Raw genomic sequence first — 23,393 nt, forward strand, 5'->3', positions numbered from 1 at the left:
GTCCCCATGAGGAAACAGACTCATAAATCATGCACAATGAGTTTTTTTGATGAAGTAAAAGTGTGCACAATCTCCTGTGAGGGCTAGGTTTAGGTGTAGGGTAGGTGTAGGGCGATAGAAAGTACGGTTTGTACAGTATGAAAACCATTACGCCTATGGAATGTCCCCATAAAACATGTAAACCCAACATGTGTGTGTGTGTGTGTGTGTGTGTGTGTGTGTGTGTGTGTGTGTGTGTGTGTGTGTGTGTGTGTGTGTGTGTGTGTGTGTGTGTGTGTGTGTGTGTGTGTGTGTGTTTTAGTGATAGTTGTTCATGAGTCCTTTTTCAGAAAAATCCTTCAGGTCTCACAAATTATTTGGTTTTCCAGCATTTTTATGTATTTGAACCCTTTCCAACAATGACTGTATGATTTTGAGATCAATCTTTTCACACTGAGGACAACTGAGGGACTCATATGCAACTATGACAGAAGGTTCAAACGCTCAAAAATGCTCCAGAAGGAAAAACAATGCATTAAGAGCCGGGGGTCAAAACTTTTGCACAGAATGAAGATGTGTACATTTTTCTTATTTTGCCTAAATATCATATTTTTTCATTTAGTACTGCCCTTCAGAGGCTACAGAAGATATTTACATGTTTCCCAGAAGACAAAATAAGTTAAATTTACCCTGATCTTCAGATGTAAAAAGTTTTTACCCCCGGCTCTTAATGCTGAAAAAAAAAAATGCAAAGAATTTGTGGGACCTGAAGGATTTTTTTTTTTTTTGAAGAAAAGCGGTCAGTTTACTGATCAGAACAAACAAGGGACTCATGAACAACTATCTCTAAACAAAAAAAAGCTGTGGATTATTCAGGTAACAACACTGTATTAAGAATCAAGGGGATGTAAACATTTAAACAGGGTCATTTTTATAAATTCAACTATTATTTACTCTTGTGGACTATATGTTGAGCATGCATGACATTTTAAGTCATTGCACAATGGGGGGAAAATATGGTTTTAATTTAAAATAATATATAAAAATACATGTTATTTAAAAGTAAAAAGAGACAACTCCCTGCTGAAAAAAACACTGTACGATGGTTGGCTGGTCTTAGCTGGTTTAAGCTGATCAAGCTGGTCTCCCAAATCTGTTTATGTCAAGCTGTTTATGCCTGAATGCGCGAAATGGAAGAAAAACACAATTTTTTTTTATTATAGTTTATTATAGTTGACTCTTGTCTGAATGTATGTTTTTTATGTGTTCACTATCTATCTATCTATCTATCTATCTATCTATCTATCTATCTATCTATCTATCTATCTATCTATCTATCTATCTATCTATCTATCTATCTATCTATCTATCTATCGTGTATTATTTGTGCTTGTGCACGATGTTGCCTGAGGACAACTTGGAATCACACAAGACTTTTTGTTTATTATATTTTTGTTTATATATTTTATTATTCAATATAATTTGTAGATTTGTGGAAACAAAGAGAAAACATTTTGAACGGTGCAAGTAGTTCTTCTTTTATGAAATCTCAATAATCAGTAAGACATCTGGCAAGAAAACTGCATAAAAGACATACAGTTGAGGTCAAAAGTTGACATCCCCCTTTCAGAATCGGCAAAAAGTTCATTATTTTACCAAAATAAGAAGGATATTTTCACATAAAATATGTGGTGGATCAGAGGTAAATAGCTCAAAAATGCTCCAGAAGGAAAAACAATGCATTAACTTTTGCACAGAATGGAGATGTGTACATTTTTCTTATTTTGCCTAAATATCATATTTTTTCATTTAGTACTGCCCTTCAGAGGCTACAGAAGATATTTACATGTTTCACAGAAGACAAAATAAGTTAAATTTACCCTGATCTTCAAATTTAAAAAGTTTTCACCCCCGGCTCTTAATGCTGAAGGATTTTTCTGAAGAAAAGCAGTCAGTTTACTGATCAGAACAAACAAGGGACTCATGAACAACTATCACTAAACAAAAAAAACACAGCTGCGGATTATTCAGGTAACAACACTGTATTAAGAATCAAGGGGATGTAAACTTTTGAACAGGGTCATTTTTATAAAACTATTATTTGCTCTTGTGGACTTTATGTAAACATCTTTTATGTGAAATGTCTTATTCAGGTCAGTACTAAATAAAAAAAAATCTCTCCTCTTTTGTTAAAATATTTAGCATTTTGCAGATTCTGAAAGGGAATGTAAACTTTTGACCTCAACTGTAATATGCATTATACAAGTCATAAACAAAAAGTGGTACATATAATATGCATTTTAAAAGACATAAAAAGTGGTACAGGTTTGGTTCAAATCAAGTGTGCATATATTGAAATATGTGTGCTCTGTAAAAAAGTGATGCACATTCATAGTATCAGGAATTCTGTCAGACTTAGACCTACAGAAGCTGGGGGCAGTTCTTCCTCCTACTGTCATTATCCGCCTTGCCGATATAGCGCAGAAGCAGTTTTGTAGCACATTTGACACGGTTCTTGATTTTGGGTGCACAACAATGAGGCTTCACCTGCTCCTTTGCTTTACACATATCATTAACGTGCCTGCCAAGCTACAAGAAAATAATACAGTCAGTTTTAATGTAAAGCCAGTGATAAAATAACGCTTTCTTAAAAAGAGACAAATTAACCAACAAGCTTAGCCTTACCTCAGCCTCTATACAGGCAGGTCTCTGCTGTAACACCAGAGGGCAGCACCGTTTAACCATTTGCTCTACAGAAAAGGGAAAACCCTTCCTGTGGGGTGAAAAATTTGATATCAGTTAGTAATTCTTGAAATATTTTGTAAATAATTTTAATTTACCAGTGCCTACAGTTTGGTGCATGTTGGTACAACCATGAACTGTCTAAGAATAATAATAAAAAAAAGATTTAGTTGAATATATATTTGGTTTTCCATTGTCCTTGAACCAGTGTTTTGCCATGCAAAGGTATTTTTTAACTATCCTTGTTTTGACTGACTTTCATGGTCACTGATATCTGAAAGGAAACAGATAAACCTAAACATAGATAATAAAAGCACAAAAACAACAGCATGTCAGCTCATGGACATATTTTAAGAAAACAATGGCATGTGTTGCTCCAAATAACATAAAATCATATTATTCTAATAGCATAAAAGACGTGACTATTCCAGTATAAAAATATTTTTTATATATATTTTAAAAGAAACGTATAATTTAATTTGGCAAAAGTTATACACAAGTTACAAAACTAATCACGATTCTTGAAATTCTGTGCTTTTAAGCTTTGTATTCATCAGAGAACTCTGTATATTGTAGATTTGTACTGTATTTAAATACCCTGGCAAACAAATCATTTTTACTGACCACTTACTTGTAAGTTTATTTCTTAAACATGCAGTTTTGAATGAAAAGGATCTTACATGCTCTGGATGGCTGTATGTGTCTTGCACAATGTATCAAGGGTTGGAGGAGTAGAAGGAGTGCTGAATGCTCCATCAGTAGATCTGTATTCTGGATCTGGAGCAGAAGCTGCAAAACAGGAATACAGCTCTTCTCCCTTCTTCTTTCCACAACACTCAAACTGCTGTCCTTTGGCTTTCTTCTCATCTTTACAAAACTTATCAACCATCTTCTTCCACTGAAATAGACAAAAAGAGATACTCAAGAATATTAGTACTTATGAGTGACAAAAATCAACAGTTTTCAGCTTAAAGGAATGGTTATATTTACTGCTTAGTTCTGATATTCATATTTACATACAGCATTCTTTATATTTATTTTATTTACTGTCTATCCACCTTATTCTTTAGTGCAGAAGTAAGCCTATGGGCGAGACTTATGGTTAATTTGGCAGCTGTGGAGTGTTTTCACGAAGCATCATCAATCGGCCATATTGGCGGTATGAACGTAAACAATGCCACTGAACCGAACGCAACACACAAATTTTGATGATTATTGCTGCTAAAAATCATCAGTTATTGTCATGTTTTGGGCTGTACTAATTGGACAGACCGGTAAAAAAACATTTGGAGTACTACAGACTCACAAAAGTTATAACAAATCATGGAGAAGAGTGCAAAAAACTGAGGAACAAAAGGTGTTTGTGGTTGGCCAAACTGAACCAGAATTTCCAGGCCAAGAATCTTAAATTTATTTTTCCTTCAGCCTGAGGCTTTTGCTGTGAAAGGGCTTTTGAATTTGTCAAAAATATTACTTTTTATATTATAAAACAAACAAGCAAACACTGCCCAGATTAAAAAAGTAATGCAAAGGTTATGTAACACATTACTTTTTTCTATGAAAAGTAACTAAGTAACGTAAGTAGTTACTTTTTTAGGAGGTAACTCAATATTGTAATGCAATACTTTTAAAAGTAACTTTCCCCAACACTGTTCAATAGTACAAAAAGAGATACTCAAGAATATTAGCACTTATGAGTAGCAAAAATCAACAGTTTAGTAAGAAAACTGATGCTAGTTTTTTCCTTTTCAGCTTAAAGGAATGGATATATTTACTGCTTAGTTCTGATATTCATATTTACATACAGCATTCTTTATATTTATTTTATTTACCGTCTATCCACCTTATTTTTTAGCACAGAAGTAAGCCTATGGGCAAAACTTATGGTTAATTTGGCCACTATAGAGTGTTTTCACGAAACGTCATTAATTGGCCATATTGGCGGCACTGAACGTCAACAGCGCCACTGAATCGAACACAACACAAAAATTTTGATGGTTATTGCTGCTGAAAATTTTCTGTTATTTTCATGTTTTGGGCTGTACTAATCAGACGGACCGGAAATAACATTTCGAGTACTATCGACTCTCAAAACTTATAACAAATCATGAAGAAGAGTGCAAAAAACTAAAGAACAAAAGGTGTTTGTGATTGGCCAAACTGAACCAGGATTTCCAGGGCAAGAGTCTTGACAACATTCATGTTTGTTCTTATCATTTCCAGTCCGGTAGGTGAAATATTAGGCTAATATCTTAATTAATATTACTCGTAAGTATCTTTACCACCTATTAACTTTAGTTTGTCATAAAAATTGCGCCTTTTCCTGCTTACTAAGTCCTTCTCTATACGATTTAGCAGCTTCCACATGTTTTTTTCCGTGATTTAGAACAATTAGCGGAACAATGTATTCAGTAGCAGTGTTGGGGGTAAGTTACGTAATCAGATTCCATTTTTTAAGTAACTGGTAAAGTAACGCATTACTTTTTACAACACTGTTCAGTAGTATATTACAGTTTTTCTCAATTGCTAAAACACTATAACCAGTCTTTTGAACTAAAATTTCAAAACTATAACGCCATTTCTCAAAAAGCACACCCATTTCCCTAAACATTAAACACTATTCCCTGCTTTGACACATGAGTTATATTTGGTGAACTGTTACTGCAAAACTCTACACACAAATCCCTACATTTCTCAGTGCTTACACCATGTGGTCATTTAGAAAGCACAAGCATTCAATATTGTTCACTCAAGTCTGCGAAGTCTGAGCTCAATTAGCACACAATTACCCAAGTGGAAACACTAGGAGACAAAATTTAGCACACACCAATCAGAATCTTCAATGGAGATAAAAGAGCCAAAGTCAGCTTACAGTTTTTCTCAGTCACTTTGGTGCATTTCTCAGATCAGAAATGAAATTGCCAAAACTACTTGTTCAACATCCACATCATCTAGTCTCTTGTGCACATCATAAAAAGCTTCTCTTTCTTTTGATCAAGTTGTGATTGCTTTGGCACATTCATACAACTGATTATATACATTTGTCTGCGGTTTCCTACATTATCAATTGCTATTGTCATGTTGCTCAAAATGTATTATATAGTTCTCTGTGTAATAGTCTCACCCCTCAAAACATCAAGTCATTAGCCCATCGTATAAGTCATTACCTAAATGCAAAAATTTTTATCTAGTTGTCATAAACTGTCAATCATATATTCTACACATTTCTATTAGACTTTTTGTCAATTTGCCATGAATTATTCAAGTGAACGTCTAGGTTACGTAGGTAACCCTCGTTCCCTGAAGGAGGGAACGGAGACGTTACATGGGAACTCGCTTTGAGAGACCGATCATCTCTGAGCCTTATATAAAAAAGGCCAATTACAAATTGGCGAGTGGACGTGCGCGCCGGCCACGCCCCCGTACATACGGGTATATAAGATGGCCGCGCGCATCACTCATCAGGTTTTTGCTGAAGAGCCGAATGAGCCGGCGTCAGCGCGACGCCAGGGCCGTGGCAGGGGATGTAACGTCTCCGTTCCCTCCTTCAGGGAACGAGGGTTACCTACGTAACCTAGACGTTCCCCCTCAGTCGAGTCACTCCGACGTTACATGGGAACAGACCCTCTGGAACAGGCCACGGCCCTGACGCCGCGTTACGCACAGACCCACGTGCCAGCAGGCGAACGTGCCGGCAGGCAGATCCGTAACGTAACCTTCCCAACGCCCCGGGGGCCAAAGAAGTGGGCCCCTAGGGATGCCAGAAAACTGAAGCATGGGTTGGGGGGGCGGGGCACATGAACGGTTCTTACGCATGTGGAAATGAGAAAAATTCAATATATCCATAAGGCTAGGGATATACGAGGGAAACAGCGGATAAGCTGGAATAATAAAGGAAAGCCACGACCTGCGGGGCGAAGGAGACCCAGGCAGGAGCACAGTGAGGGCTACCCCGCATCTAGCCCTGACTGCGGGGCATGGAGGACCCAGGGTTCACCGAAGGGAACCTACTGGAAATGGCGCTCGGATCCGAATGGGAATGGCGCAGCAAGCCAACACCAGCCGCCCTCCCGCTCACCTGATGTCTATGTTAAGACACGGGAGGAGACGGCCTCTACGCGGAGGTTGTAGAACCTGGCGAAGGTATTGGGTGTCGCCCAGCCGGCAGCTCTACAGATGTCCGCTAGAGAGGCGCCGTGCGCTAAAGCATAGGAGGATGCAACACTCCGTGTGGAGTGGGCATGCACACCCAAGGGGCACGGCTGTCCCTGGTACAGATAGGACAGGGAGATGGCCTCTACCACCCAATGGGCCAACCTCTGTTTGGAGACAGCATTCCCTTTCTGCTGACCTCCAAAGCAGACAAAGAGCTGCTCGGTGCGTCTGAAGTGCCGAGTGCGGGCTACGTAGATGCGCAGGGCGCGAACTGGACACAGCAGCGCAGAAGCTGGGTCTGCCTCCTCCATAGGCAGAGCTTGCAGGTTCACCACCTGATCGCGAAAAGGCGTGGTGGGAACCTTGGGCACATAACCGGGCCGGGGTCTCAAGATAACGTGAGAATCGCCGGGCCCGAACTCAAGGCACGAATCGTCGACAGAAAAGGCTTGAAGGTCTCCTACCCTCTTAATGGAAGCCAAAGCTGTCAGGAGCGCTGTCTTAAGGGACAGAAATTTAAGCTCAACTGACTCAAGGGGCTCAAAGGGAGCTCCCCGCAGGCCCTGGAGGGCGACGGAGAGGTCCCAAGAGGGAACGAGGCGCGGTCTGGGAGGGTTAAGTCTCCTTGCGCCTCTGAGGAACCTAACGACCAGCGGGTGCTTCCCTAGGGATGATCCATCCACTGCGTCATGGTGAGCGGCAATAGCGGCCACATAGACTTTGAGAGTTGAAGGGGACAGCCTGCGCTCCAACTTCTCCTGCAGGAAGGAAAGCACGGCTGCAATCGAGCATTTCTGGGGGTCCTCACCTCGGGAGGAACACCAGTCGACGAACAGACCCCACCGCAGTGCGTACGCCTGCCTTGTAGAGGGGGCTCGGGACTGCGTGATTGTGTCTATCACGGCCTGGGGAAGGCCAGCGAGGTCTGACGCGTCCCGTCCAGGAGCCAGACATGCAGGTTCCAGAGGTCGGGACGTGGGTGCCAAATTGTGCCCATCCCCTGAGAAAGCAGGTCCTTCCTCAAGGGGATCTTCCAGGGAGGGGCTGCCGCGAGGGAAATAAGTTCTGGGAACCAGGTCCTGGCAGGCCAGTATGGGGCGACCAGGAGAACCTGCTCCTCGTCCTCCCTGATCTTGCACAGGGTCTGTGCAAGGAGGCTCACTGGGGGAAAGGCGTACTTGGGCCCCGGAGGCCAGCTGTGAGCCAGAGCATCTCTGCCGAGGGAAACCTCGCTGAGGGAGAAGAACTGCTGGCAATGGGAGGTCTCGGGGGAGGCAAACAGATCTATCTGGGCCTCCCCGAAGCGACTCCAAATCAGCTGGACTGACTCGGGGTGGAGTCGCCATTCTCCAGGGAGGGTGGACTGCCGTGAGAGCTGATCGGCTGCACGGTTGAGTTCCCCGGGAATGTGAATGGCACGTAGCGATTTCAGCCACGTTTGACTCCAGAGGAGCAGACGGCGGGCGAGTTGTGACATGCGAGGAGAGCGGAGGCCGCCCTGCCGGTTGATATACGCAACCGTCGCAACACTGTCGGTGCGAACAAGCACGTGCTTCTGACGCAACGTCGATCGAAAGCGACGTAGGGCCAGAAGGACTGCCAACAACTCGAGGCAATTGATATGCCACTGCAGACGAGGTCCTGTCCAGGAGCCCGAAACTGCTTGCCCGTTGCATACAGCACCCCAGCCCGTGGTGGAGGCATCTGTGTAAACCACAACGTGCCTGGAGACCTGCCCCAGGGGCACTCCGGCCCGGAGGAAGGTCAGATCTGACCACGGGCTGAATAGGCGGCGACACTGCGGGGAAACGCCAATCCGGAGTGTGCCACGGTGCCATGCCCGTCTCGGGACTCGGTCGTGTAACCAGTGCTGAAGCGGTCTCATATGAAGCAAGCCCAGCGGCGTGACCGCGGCTGCAGCTGCCATATGCCCCAGGAGCCTCTGAAAAGTTTTGAGAGGGACCGCTGTCTTGTCTTTGAACAACCTCAGACATTTCAGCACCGACTGCGCGCGCTCGTTGGAGAGGCGGGCTGTCATAGCGACCGAATCCAGCTCCACACCGAGAAAAGAGATCCTCTGCACTGGGGAGAGTTTGCTCTTCTCTCGGTTGACCTGAAGGCCCAGACGGCTGAGGTGCCGAAGCACCAGGTCCCTCTGCTCGCACAGGAGATCTCGAGAGTGAGCTATCAAAAGCCAGTCGTCGAGATAATTGAGAATCCGGATGCCCGTCTGCCAAAGAGGGGACAGGGCAGCCTCCGCGACCTTGGTAAAGACGCGGGGAGAGAGGGACAGGCCGAATGGGAGCACCTTGTACTGATACGCTCGACCCTCGAACGCAAACCGAAGAAAGGGCCTGTGGCGAGGTAAGATCGAGACGTGGAAGTAGGCGTCCTTCAGGTCGATGGCTGCAAACCAATCCTGGGGACGGATGCAGGTTAGCATGCGTCTCGTCGTCAGCATCTTGAACGGCAGCCTGAGAAGGGACCGATTCAGGACTCTGAGATCCAGGATGGGTCTTAACCCACCACTCTTTTTGGGCACGATGAAGTAGGGACTGTAAAACCCTGACCTCATCTCGGCTGGAGGGACAGGCTCGATCGCGCCCTTCGCCAGTAGGGCTGCGACCTCCGCGCGCAGGACAGCGGCATGCGTGTCCGAATGGACAGAAGTATAAAGGATGCCTCTGTACTTGGGCGGGCGCCTGGCGAACTGGATCGCATAGCCGAGACGTACCGTCCGAATCAACCACCGCGAGGGGTTGGGAAGCTGACGCCAGGTCCCCAACCGCTCTGCCAGGGGGATCAAGGGAACGTTGACCGTCGTGCCCAGGGTGGGGCAGCCTAAGGGAGGAACGGGAAGGGGACTGCGCCCAGAAGGAAGAACGTCCTGGGGGGGAGTCAGACTGCACGAGGCAGTGCTTACCTTCTTCCCTGGTTCCAGCGCTGGCGATAAACAGCTCCGGATCCGGCCTCGAGAGGGCAACCGTGTGCCGCTCGAAACGGGAAGGCGGGGCTGAAACCCCGGAGGTGAGAAAATTAGCTCTTTTTGTGAAAATTTGGGTACCGCCGACCCGTGGGCCGGCGGCAGCGTCAGGGTGCACAGCAACTCCCGGCCCTCCACCGGGAGCGGCGACGTAGATGTTGTCGTCGCCTGAAGAGCCATCTTCTCCACCTCCGGGTTGCCCGCGTCAGGGACGTTTCGCAGACCTCTTGCGTGTAGACGGTCCCTGAGAGGCGGGCGGCGCACCTCTTCCGCGGCCAGCTCGACGTCGCAACCTGGCCTCGTGTTGTTCGGCGGGGGACGGAGCTGGTTGGGGTTTCTCCTTCTCCTTGGAGGCCGCGGGGGGGCGCCCTCGGCGACGAGCAGGCGGAGGTTGGGCCACCGGCGGCGGGATGGTAGGCTCGCGGCGGGGCAGGATGTGTTTGATGGCCTCCGTCTGCTTCTGGACTGCCGAGAACTGCTGGGCAAAGTCCTCGACAGCGTCGCCGAAGAGGCCACTCTGGGAGATGGGAGCGTCAAGAAAGCGAGCCTTGTCGACGTCTGCCATCTGAGCCAGAGTAAGCCACAGGTGTCGCTCCTGGACCACAGCCGTGGACATCACCCGACCAAGGGAACGCGCCGTGACCTTCGTGGCCCGAAGGGCGAAGTCGGTGGCGGCGCGGAGTTCTTCCAAAACTCCCTGGTCAGGACCACCCTCGTGCAGTTGTTTTAACGCCTGGGCCTGATAGACCTGAAGAATGGCCATGGCGTGCAAGGCGGTAGCGGCCTGTCCAGCGGAGCTGTAAACGCGGCCCGCCAGGGCGGACGTGCGCTCACAAGCCCGGGAAGGGAGGTGCGGGCGATCCCGCCAGGAGGCAGCGCCACGCGGGCACAAGTGCACCGCCACAGCGCGCTCAACCTGGGGGATGGCCGCATACCCCCTGGCCGCTCCGCCATCGAGGGTGGCGAGGGGAGAGGAGCTGGGGCGGGACCGAGATGAATAAGGGGCCCGCCACGATCTAGACAGCTCCTCGTGCACCTCCGGGAAAAATGGAACTGGGGGGGACCGCGGCGGAGCCGCGGGAGCCCTCCCTAAAAACCAATCATCAAGCCTAGAGGAATCGGCCGGAGGTGCTGGAGGCACCTCAAGACCGATCCCCCTGGCGGCCCGGAGGAGCATAGCCGCGAGCTCGGCATCAGCGTCAGACGGAGCGACCACCTCAGGAGGGGGCCGCTCCGCCGAGGCGTCCGCCTCGCCCGCCGACTCTCCCTCTGATGCTGCGATGGACATCTCATCCTCTGCAGGAGCACCGAAGGAGACGCTCAGCCCGCTGGGCGGGGAAGCATACTGCTGCGGAAGCTCGACGGGGTCACGCTGAGTGAGAGAAGACCGCAGGGCTTTCTTAGCCGGCGGTGCATTCTTCACGGTGACTTTTAGGTCCCCCCCGCCCCGCGCCGCGGTGGCCGAAAAGCATTGACGGCTTAGCGACAGACCGCGGGAAGAGGGCGAGGGGAGCCGGCTCGCGAACGAGCGGCGGGACCTCAGCGTGGCCATGGTCATGCACTCGCAGTGCAGGCATGAACCATCCATGATCGCCGCTTCAGCGTGCTCGGGACCCAAACACGTGAGGCAGAGATCATGTCCGTCCGCAGAGGAGAGGAAACTACCGCACCCTGAAGCGCACGGCCGAAAAGGCATTCTGAAAAGAACGTCTGAATCGGCCGTGAGAAATTGACTCTTTTAGCTCCCGGTCTGCCCAGGGAGAAGCCGCGGGGCGGCTGTGCACTCGACGGGGCTTGCTCGCTGGAATGCAGGCGGCTTGTTGCCGTGAAAACGACAGCCCGCGGGAGGATCGCTGGTGCAAAATGAAATTGCTCTTTTAGGCACCAGCGGGGAAGAACTCTGGATGTTGAAGGCTTCTGTGAAGATTTCTTGATTCGAAGCAAACAGCGGCTCATACGAGAGGCTCTGAAAGCAAAGATCTGATGAGTGATGCGCGCGGCCATCTTATATACCCGTATGTACGGGGGCGTGGCCGGCGCGCACGTCCACTCGCCAATTTGTAATTGGCCTTTTTTATATAAGGCTCAGAGATGATCGGTCTCTCAAAGCGAGTTCCCATGTAACGTCGGAGTGACTCGACTGAGGGGGAATCTTGACTTTCACTAATGAAGATAATATAGATCAACCAATGATAAAGCAGTTCTCTGAAAAAGCTTAAAGGCACATCTCATGAACCTTCAATTGGAAAGCATATACAGACAGAGGACAACGCAGGAGTTACAAATTCTGACTGTGGGCTTTCTCATTTTTATTTTCACCTTTGTGCCCATATTTCTGTTTCTTTTCTGTTTCACAATGACGTTGTAATGCATTTTTTTTTGTTTTGTTTTTTTTGTCAGACCACTAGTACAAGTGTAACTGTGAATCCTATTCAGTCTTTTTTCAATCAATATCCCACCTATAGTAATGTGTAATTTTGAAGTGTAAGAGTAGGAGGTGAAAGAGGAAGAGGAGGAGAAGAAGGAGTAGGATGATGACGACAACGACAACATGGAAGAGACAGGAAGGGCAAGGGAAAGAAGACAAGCAGTCTCATATATTTTAGTTGATGGGTGCCAGGGTTGAATCAGGCATGCAAGAGGATTTGACCCCTGCTGCCTGGCCAGGACTAATTTAGCCTGTGATGCTGAAGAGGTTCTTTGGCCTGTCCCAGACCAAACACAGGATGTTGGGCAGAATAATTATTTTTGTTGTTGTTTGCTGTTTTGTTCTGTTTTCTACGGTACATTACTGTAAATTAAGAAAAAAAAAACACTTGCAAATGCATACATTTGTTGTGTTTATCATGTGAAAAGTTTTTTATTTTTATTGTTTTTGTAGTATTGTTTTGAATTTATCTCATCAGTGTGTAAAACTGTGTTGTAGTGTGTGTTTTTTTGATGATTTGTGTGTCATGTCTGAGAGAAAAGTTTGGTTTTTCAGCAAGATTGAGTTGTTTTGAGTGGAGAGCTTCATTTTGACCTCAATATAGGAAGTTTGGGGAATTGAGTTAGAAATTGTGGATTTGTGTTTAGAGTTTCGCAAATAAGAGGCACAATTTCAAGAAATGTGTTTAAGCAATTGAGAAAAACTGTAATGGTGTAATCACTGCTGTTGTTGACATCCGAGTATTTACAATATGACCACGCATCCAGGTAACTGACCAAACATGACGTAAATGCAAACCCTCTATACGGAAATAATGAGAAGAATAACAACATGCAGCAAATGGTAAAACTGTTTGCACTACAAACAAGTGTGTTCATAATTAAGATAATACATTAAAACAATATGGTAGCAGGACACACCAATTTGCAATATCACGCAGCAAAACACTAAACACTAACTGTTTTGTAAAGCTAAAAATAGTGGGACCTGGATCAGACAGGAAAGCAGACCCATAAAATGTACAAATGGCCTATATGGGAAAAATAAGGTGGATTGAAATCATTTATCTGGAAGTGTTTTCATGAGTTCAGAATAGTTCAAATATTTTGAATTAAACTGAATGATTTGCGATTTTTTTTCACCTTCTTTTCAGCACAGCGTTGTTCGCCCTTTTTGTCCTTACAGCACTGGTTATATTCTCTCTCCAGGACATTGATGGCCTTCGATTGACGGACCATCCAGCTGTGGCCAGTGCGAGGAAGACACTTGGGTGTGTATCGTGGTCGGATCTTGCGATGACCACAGATATGTCCTATGTTGGAGGAATCCGGACGTCCAGGTGGAAAACTGATGTATGGAACTTCGGTCTGCTTCATAAGTGCTTTCGGAGAAGCCACCAATAAACTGGATGATTAAAAAGAGTGGAAGTTAAGCAAGTTTAAGTATTCATACAGTCTCTCTATTCAGTTTTTCTTTTCCTCTGTCTCGTTTGCAATTCTGAATGTGCTCATTTTCACGGTGGGACGAATGAGTATTTGCTACATCCCAACCTACAATTAGAAAATGACCCAGTGTTGACGATGACTAATTTCTTCTTTTTGTGGGTTGAAATGATGACATACTTTCTTCGCTCCAGGAAAAATGACTCTCCTATTCATTTACCTACTTTCCGTTACAGTTTTGCTCATTTATTTAAGGATTTAATGTGTCAAAATATAATTTGGAACAATGACAGAGGTATGACTGGTACAGTATTTGACAAACCCATTAAAATGAATTCAAAGTTAATTATGTGCATAATAAAAACTGATTTTTGTATAAAGAACTCTGGATCTGGACCATATTAAGGATGATTGGAAACCTAGAAGGTTTATAAGACTTTTGTTAAACATGACCTCTTTTTTTTCGCCAAATGTATATTCCAAATCTGTTCATAAATGTGAGAGCGAATCTTGAAGAGAGGGAGTAATGTTTATTCCATTCAGGTCACTGATTATGTGCCTTTAAACCGTGGTCTAACCATTGGCCAAAATGTTTATCTCATACATTGGCAGTTATTATTGCATTAAGAAAATGTCATTAATATGGTAAAACAAGCTGTAATGTCATCTAAAAATGTACTTTATGAGTAAACATATAAACATCTGTTTTTAATTAAGCCAAAAATGTGTAATACTGTTGAATCTAACTGACTACATTGTGTTACATTAAAGGGATAGTTCATCCAAAAATTAAAATTCTTTTAGGGTTTACTTTTGTCGTTCCCAAACCTGTAAGAACTTTGTTCATTGTCAGAACACAAATTAAGATATCTTTTGATAAAATCTGATCCTGCATAGACAGCAATGTAACTCACACAGTTCAAGGCCCAGAGATAAAATAGTCAAAAAAAAATTAGTTTTCTTTGTGCACAAATAGTATATATAATAGTATAAATAGCTTATTAAAATGAAATGTGAACTATTGTCATATGGACTATGTTAATAATATACTTACTACCTTTCTGGGCCTTGAACATGTCAGTTGCATTGCTGTCTATGCAGGGTCAGAAAGCGTTCAGATTTCATTAAAAATATCTTAATTTGTGTTCCAAATATGAACAATAGTCTTACATGTTTGGAACTACATGAGGGTAATTATTGATTTTATAGATTTTCTTTTTTTGTTTGAACTATCCCTTTAATTAAAGTTTATGATTATTTTGATCTCATAGAAAAACAATCTGAAAGAAGAAATTATTGCTCATGTGCCTTTCTATTTCCAGTAGCAGCCGCATTAGTGTCTTTAATCTACTTATTTTCATCATTTTATCATTAAATCAAAAATTGACAGTGTGTGTTATTTTGTGTCATAGATGTCATGTAGAACAAGAATAGAAATATGCTACTTCATCAGTTACAAAAAAAAAAAAAAAAACACTTTCTCAATGTTGTATAAAATTTATTTAGCATTTTTTTTGTAGGTATTTTAACAGTCTTTTCATTATTTGAGACCGTTTATCATGTGGCATAACCAATGTTGGTGTCCAACAGGATTCGAAGAACAACTAGTCAGGAGCCACAGGTTCAAAATTGAGAGTATTTACACAGGATGGTAAAGCTCGATGAAGAGAAGAACACCTCCCTTTCCTTCACTAAGAGTGTGTCTCTACATATTCTATATTAGAGTGTGCTACCAGTAGCATATTTGTACTTCCCCAGTTGATATCTATAAAAAAGCTTGAACATTGCCAAATACTGTACATGCATTTTACAATTTACAAATACAGAATAAAACGGTACACAACACATCAACATTACAGTTATTAAGAAAAAAAAAAGAAAAAAAAGGCCTAATACATCATTAAAACAGTTTCGGCTTTTGACTTTGAGGCTTTAGATATGTAAAAAAAAAACAGTGGCAGCTATTATAAAACACAAATGATAAAGGTGAGACCATGACTTACAGAAATATATATCATAAAATAAATGATAAAATGTTTTCTTAACATCTTTCTGTAATACTGATATGTTGTTAAACCCTTAAGCATTGTAAAGATTCATTTTGATTTTGATTCATTCAATTAAACATTACCAACATTTGATTTTGGCAATTCGATTTGTAGAAGAAAATGCCCATTAAAAACCTCATTAAACCAAAAACATACTGCATGTTAGGGATGTAATGATGTACCCAGAGACAAAGAGATGAGTGGAGTCGGTTGAGATGTTAAACAAATCGTGATGCAATTCAATGTCTCTGTATAATGCTTTGTTTTCAGCAGTAACCAAGAAAAACTCTGCATTGCTGCTGCTCCTTTAGCGCCACCTGCTGTCAGAGAGCTGTCAATCAGCCTGTCAGCTGTTTTTGTTTCGTCCAGATGTGTTTTATTTAGTATAGTTATGTAGTATTGTCAGACCATTCTATTTTTGCAACAAATTTCAAAATTATACAATCTGACTTACATCAAAAACTGCTCATGCTGCATGTGAGTAGCACCTTTCTAATAAAAATACAGCAGTTGCCTCTAGTTTTAAATGAAAAGAGGATTTCTTTTATTTGATTAATTTGATTTATCAAATTTGGGATTGGTTTTAAAATTTATAATTAAGTTTTGTCTTTTGACATATTTTAATTTCACAAAGCAATGTGCAACATTTTGTCAGAGAAATGATAAAAGTACATGTTTTAATTTATAAATTGTCTTGAATCTCATTTTGAAAAAAAAATCGTATTATGAAATCAGTTTCATGATTTGTGTCACTGCGTGAGTTTAGCGAATCATTACATCCCTACTGAATATACTCCAGTAGAAACCTACCCTTTGCAAGCGCTGGCATTATATTTGAAGCCTCGAATCTTTTGTGGAGTGTCGCAATTTGAGACCTCGTCAGAGACTTCATATGAAGAATGTGAACCCTCCTTATCAAAACAGCTCCATCTGGCTTTGCCACTCGTCTTGCAGCAGTAGTAGTGACTGGTCTTAATAGAGAATTCCACAGCACAGAACGCAGACAGACTCTTCTTCCACTGAATGATTGGAAAGACAATAATCAGAAATAAATAAACCTGCACAATGAAACCAAGAAAAAGAGACCACAACAGTCATAAAAGAATTCCAAGTCAAAGCTGTTTACTTGGACACTGGCCCATTTCAGACTGGAAATATTTTAGATTCTTTCTCATCAAAGACTCAACAGTGAAAATGAAAACAAAGACAGATTTTGTCTAAAGCGGAGATATTTCCTCAGTGGTGCATAACATGTCCATATAAAGTCAAAGTAGACAACAGAACTGAGCTACATCAAAAAACATTAAAGTCAATGCAGATGCAGTAAATTACAAATTTACGGAAATCGTGGGAAAATAACTGTCTTTAACCGTCTAATATGATTTAGTAAGAAATGCACTTTCAGTAGAAATGTTAATCCTCCTAAATTTCCAGTGTCTGCTTTAGTCATGTGAGGAATCTAAAAGCAGTTAAAAACTGGATCATTTAAACCAGATGCGAGCATAAACAAACACTGTGACTCAGTGGTGCTAAAACACTAAGGTTTGTTTTGTTTGTTTGCGAAGGGCAACGCTGCCTCAAACAATGGCAAAGGTTTGGGTGCTGGATGGAAAAATCACAGGCATGTTTGGGAAACCTGTTTGGAAACAGGCAATAGAGTGCTTCAGGGACGACATGTTAGCACAAGCTAACACTTTAGCACTTATGGTTCTATAGTCCTGAAGTCAATGGGTTGAATTGAGGAAATTTTTTGGTATACATGTCATTTTTCCAGAATTTCTATATTGTTTAAAATATCCGGGTTTTGGCTTTGTTGTCATGTTTTCAAACTTGCGGAAGGTAAATGATAGAACAGTAGTTTGACTAATAACATGCGGGCATGTTACAAAATTGACCAATCGTGGCGCATGAGAAGGCAGGATTTATAGAGAACAGTCAAAGCGGTGCAAAAAGCCAAAACTTGGATATTTTAAGCAATAGAGAAATCCTGGTCAGGATGTGTCTGGGAAAAAATATGGCACGTATGGTCATCCTTTTTTACTTGTGTTGAAAAATGCAGTTGCAAACTAATTTCTAAATGGGGGTTTATTTTATTTGTATTTTTTTGCTTCTGTGATTGTACGCTACCAGTCAAAAGTTTTTGAACAGGAGATTTTTTATGTTTTTTAAAGAAGTCTCTCCTGCTCACCAAGCCTGCATTTATTTGACCCAAATTACATTAAAAAAAAACAGTAAAACTTAGATTTTTTTTTTTATTTAAAATATTTTTTTTCTATTTGAATATATTTTTAAAAGATTAAAAAAGACTGACTCCAAGTTTTAGAAAGGTATAGTGTATGATGTTACAAAAGCTTAAATGTTGATCTTTGATTCTTTCTATTAATCAAATAATCCTGAGAAAAAAAAAGTACTTAACTGTTTTAAATATTGATAATAATTCTAATAAAAATGTTTCTTGAACAGCAAATCAGCCTATTAGAATGATTTCTGAAGGATGTGACACTGAAGACTGGAGTAATGATGCTGAAAATGTAGCTTTGATCAGAGAAATAAATCACATTTTAAAATGTATTCTAATAGAAAGAAGTTATTTTTTTTAAAAAAATATATTTATTTTGGATCAAATAAATGCAGGCTTGGTGAGAAAAAGAGACTTTTTAAAGAAAAAAGCATTACAAATCTTACTGTTCAAAAACCTTTGACTGGTAGTGTATTCAGCATTAAATATAGTATAATCAATTAATCATAGAAGTTGTGTTCATTTGTAAAGATAATCATAATGAACAAAACATGTAAGTATTATATACTTTTGTTAGTCTCAGAACTGCAATAATTTAAAACCCAATGGAAAAAAAAAATCCCATTAGGTTTTGGGTTTAACTTCCAAGTTGGCCTACAAAAACCTGTCAACACTTTATTTCTTTTGTTGCTGTTTCCTTTTAGTTTGGTCATTCTCAACCAGTCTACAGGGCAAACTTCAGAGAGCACCAATAAATTATTTATATTAACAACTTTAATTAAAATGCTTAACAACATTTTTGAGTTTATATATTATTTCTACAACAACAGAAGTACCAGAGGCATTTCCTCCGAATATTGTCTTGTGAAAGCTATACCTGTCATTGGAAGGTATAATATTTTCAAGAATCTCACCGCTTGTTCAGCACAGCAGACTTGCTCTTCCTCTGTTCCATTAATGGCACAGCAGACACCGTACCAGGACTGGAGTTGATTGACAGCATCAGCCTGTCGATGCTCACTGCCATAGCCTGTCTGAGGAAATGTGTCCTTAGGGTACCGGACCGGAGCTTTGTGAAACCGACAGATATCTCGCAGGTTGCTTATAGTTGGAAAGGCTGGGGGGAAATGAACCTCTGGTGCCATCCTGGGTCCCATGGAGCGAGGGCTAAGACCTGGGCGACCTGATGAGGCAGATGAGAGATCTTTAATTTTTACAAACACCAATTCTAACTAAAAATGTGAACATTTCAATTTTAAAATCAAACACTCTGGAACAGCACTTCATATAAACGCATAAAAGGAAATCAAAACACATTATAGCATGCAACTCTACCTAATGGGACATTCTCAGGATGAAAGTTTGATTCTGCATTGTGGGTCTCGTCTGACAAGCCAGCTAAATAGACATAAAGAAACCCAGGAAAGGATGTAAAACACCATCCAACAGATGAATGAATTTGTCATTGAGAAACACGCAATGGAAAAAGCAAACGATAACTCACCCATCACTTTGGAAAGGTCAGGGATGATCTGTCTCTGCATCATTAAAAAGTCCAGCTCTGAAATTAGACACAGAAAGTTGCTTTACATATTTTAAAAAATACTTTTTATTTTATTGATTAGTAACACTTAACAGCTACAGAGTCAACAAGTCAGCACATTTATTTTAACAAATCAAAACACATATTTATTATCAATCAACAGGACAAGTCAATCTCTGATCATGACCGTACCCTCAGGGGTGAGAGGCAATTCTCTCTGAAGGCCATCTGCGAACCAAAAAGGGAAAAAAAAAAAACAATCAGGTCAGGCTCCTGATACAAGCATGGCTTAGCATTAGTGCAAAACCCCAAACATTTCTCTAGGACATTTCTTTGCTTTTTATCTCCTGGAGAACCAGAAAACCCTAAATAGAGCCAGGGCAGACTGATAACAGAATGGCTTGAGAGGAGGCTGCAAAATCTTAGCAATTCTAATAAGATTTAGTGGGCAAAAATGGTCCACTGTCTACTTGCTACTGACAAAAGTGTAGCGATGTATGAAGGTGGTGTGACCACAGCAACGTTTGAACAAAACATAATGCTGAATTACACTACCAGTCAAAAGTTTTTGAACAGCAAGGTTTGTAATGTTATTAAAGAAGTCTCTTCTGCTCACCAAACCTGCATTTCTTTGAGCCAAAGAACAAGAAAAACAGTCAAATTGTGAAATATTTTTAATAATTAAAATAATTGATTTCTATTTGAATATATTTTAAAATTTAATTTATTCCTGTGATTTCAAAGCTGATTTTTTGGCATCATTACTCCAGTCACATGATCCTTAAAAAAATCATTGTAATATTTTGATTTGCTGCTCAAAAAATATTTATTATTATTGTTATTACTATTATTATTATGTTTTTTAGTTTTCTTTGATGAAAAAAAAAGGTTCAGTTATCTGAAATGTAAATCTTTTGTAACATTATAAATTGTCATCATCACTTTTGATCAATTTAAAGCATCCTTGCTAAATAAAAGTATTAATTTACATCATTTGTTTCTCAACCTTTTGAATGGTATACTGTATAATGTTACAACATTTTTATTCCGGATAAATGCTGATCTTTGGATCTTTCCATTTATCGAAGAATCTTGAAATAAATGTGCTCAGCTGTTTTAAATACTTATCATAATAATAATAAACGTTTCTTGAACAGCAAATCAGCATATTAGAATGATTTCTGAAAGATCATGTAAAACTAAAGACACTGACACTGTAATATTTCTTATTTGACAGTATTTTGGATCAAATAAATGCAGGCTTGGTGAGCCTGTTCTTAAAAAAAAAAAACATTAAAAATCTTACTTATTTTTTCAAAAACCTTAGACTGGTAGAATAAATAATTGCTGTTGAATCTCTGTCGTGCTGACATTTGCAGTAACACATGCGGGTTTGATTATGGCATAAAGTCGACAATAATTCAAACAGACCTTCATAAACCACCGTGTCAGTGACATCCCTTTGGTGGACAGGAGACTCTGAAAAAGTAGGACACATTAGGATTAGGCATTAGTCATTAAGGGGAAAAAAAACATGGATAACACCCAGAACATCTGGACGCATGTTTTTATGTAACGTTAACTCTGGTATCCACGGAAAAGATCTGATCACATAATACTGCCGTACAAACCATAAATAAACAACAAATAATTTCTATACTATCGTAAACGCCATTCGAATTTATATTCCTTCTCTTAAATTCTGATCATAAGATATATAGTATACAAAAGTGATTAATGTCTGAGCTACGGTCTGTGCGAACGACAACATCGGCGTGACGCAGGCCGAAAAAGTTGCATTTACCTTCCGATGCATAGCACAGGAGTGCGAGCAAAAGCGTCAAATAAAGTCCCATGCCGAGTGAAGAAGTCATGGTTGGTGATGTGCCTTCAGTCAAATACTTCTCGGTTGAAGTTGAAGTGTATGAGACGCAGAGCCTGCTGACCGTGTGTTCACCGTTCCGCTCTTGAGCTTTTAAAGGCAAAGCCTCCTTTACATGAGTCAGGACGCGTCAAGTTTAGGAGGCGATCATAGGGAGGAGGAGGAGGAGGAGGAGGACCATCTTCTGCTTTCTCAGGCTTGCTGACACACTTTAACTGCTTTCACAGAATTTCGCTTTTGCTTGTACATGCCCCGTCCTTTACCAGCCTAACCCCGAAAATAAGTCAGACGGGTAAGGACGGAAACGACGGCAGTGTTTATTGTCAAAAATACACTAATTTCCATGTCACTCCCTTTCCCAAATTTGATACACACGAGTTGCGTTTCTTCCTAAATATATTTTCTTCCTAACAGTATCCAAATGAAATCATTTTCTTTGTGACTTCACCTACTTCATTATGACATTAAAAAGAACTGACAACAAAAAATCCCTACCTATGTACTTTTCTTGTTTTACTGTATCATCATATTTATTTGATACTTTTTACTGTTATATTTTGGTACTGTATTACATTATATATATATATATATATATATATATATATATATATATATATATATATATATATAGGGAGGGAAAACTTATTTGATCCCCTGGTGATTTTGTACGTTTGCCTACTGACAAAGAAATGATCAGTCTATAATTTTATTGGTAGTTTTATTTGAACAGTGAGAGAATAACGACAAAAAAATCTAGAAAACGCATTTTAAAAAAGTTATAAATTGATATAACATGACTTGCAAAACCCTTGCTGGCAATCACAGAGGTCAGATGTGTCTTGTAGTTGGTCACCAGGTTTAAAAAAACATCTCAGGAGGGATTCTGTCCCACTCCTCTTTGCAGATCCTCTCTAAATCATAAGGTTTCGAGGCTGATATTTGGCAGCACAGATTTTCCATGGAACTGAGGTCTGGAGTCACTCCAGGACCTTAATGTGCTTCTTCTTGAGGCACTCCTTTGTTGTCTTGGCCGTGTGTTTTAGGTCCTTTTAATGCTGGAATACCTATCCACGACCCTTTTTTTCCCCCTGGCTGGGGGAAGGAGGTTGTCACCCAAGATTTGACGGTACATGGCTCATCTATCATCCCTTTGATGCGCTGCAGTTGTCCTGTCCCCTTAGCAAAAAAACACCCCTAAAGCATAATGTTTTCACCTCCATGTTGAACTGGGGATGGTGTTCTTGGGGTCATAGGCAGCATTTCTCCTCCTCCGAACATGGCCAGTTCTCCTTTGAATCATTTAGATGTTAACTGGCAAACTTCATATGGGCTTGTGCATGTGCTTTCTTGAGCAGGGGGACCTTGTGAGCACAGCAGGATTTCAGTCCTTCACGGCATAGTGTGTTACCAATTGTTTTTTTGGTGACTATGGTTCCAGCTGCCTTGAGATCATTGACAAGATCCTCCTGTGTAGTTCTGGGCTGATTCCTCACTGTTCTCATGATCATTGAATCTCCACAAGGTGAGATCTTGCATGGAGCCCTAGACCGAGGGAGATTGACAGTTATTTTGTGTTTCTTCCATTTGCACAATCGCACTGACTGTTGTCACCTTCTCACCAAACTGCTTGGCGATGGTCTTGTGGCTCATTCCAGCCTTGTGTAGGTCTACATTCTTGTCCCTGACATCCTTGGACAGCTCTTTGGTCTTGGCCATGGTGGAGAGTTTGGAATCTAATTGATTGATTGCTTCTACGGACAGGTGTCTTTTATACAGTTAACAAACTGAGATTAGGAGCGCATAATAATGTCCTGTGACAATGCTTACATTTTTCAGGTTTGTTCTGGTAGAAATTTAATTAATAGCATTAAATAGTATATGGATGAAATATACCCTAATCCTTGCTAAAGCTACAAAAGTCATAGCCTAGTATATTCAATGAAGAAAATGAG

General features: G+C 41.5%; 1 protein-coding gene across 1 annotated transcript; it reads right to left on the reverse strand.

Annotated features, from left to right (window-relative positions):
• Window positions 1-1,413: 1,413 nt before the first annotated feature.
• On the reverse strand, window positions 1,414-21,617 carry ecm1b (extracellular matrix protein 1b). Its single transcript, XM_073847277.1, has 11 exons — window positions 21,364-21,617; window positions 20,991-21,038; window positions 19,752-19,787; window positions 19,521-19,577; window positions 19,352-19,414; window positions 18,931-19,199; window positions 16,588-16,796; window positions 13,430-13,691; window positions 3,402-3,619; window positions 2,665-2,752; window positions 1,414-2,568 (listed from the first exon to the last, which is right to left on the reverse strand). The coding sequence occupies exons 1-11, from the start codon at window positions 21,431-21,433 to the stop codon at window positions 2,401-2,403; spliced, it is 1,488 nt and encodes a 495-aa protein (XP_073703378.1). The 5' UTR covers window positions 21,434-21,617; the 3' UTR covers window positions 1,414-2,400.
• Window positions 21,618-23,393: the final 1,776 nt, after the last annotated feature.

Source organism: Garra rufa, chromosome 9 (assembly GCF_049309525.1).
Source record: "Garra rufa chromosome 9, GarRuf1.0, whole genome shotgun sequence".
Taxonomy (NCBI): Eukaryota; Metazoa; Chordata; class Actinopteri; order Cypriniformes; family Cyprinidae; genus Garra; species Garra rufa.

Coding starts and splice junctions, on each gene's coding strand:
- ecm1b (XM_073847277.1), bottom strand. CDS start 21,433: ATGACTTCTTCACTCGGCATGGGACTTTATTTGACGCTTTTGCTCGCA. Junction 19,578..19,751: donor ATTGCCTCTCACCCCTGAGG/GTACGGTCATGA, acceptor GTCTAATTTCAG/AGCTGGACTTTTTAATGATG. Junction 2,753..3,401: donor CATACAGCCATCCAGAGCAT/GTAAGATCCTTT, acceptor TTCACCCCACAG/GAAGGGTTTTCCCTTTTCTG.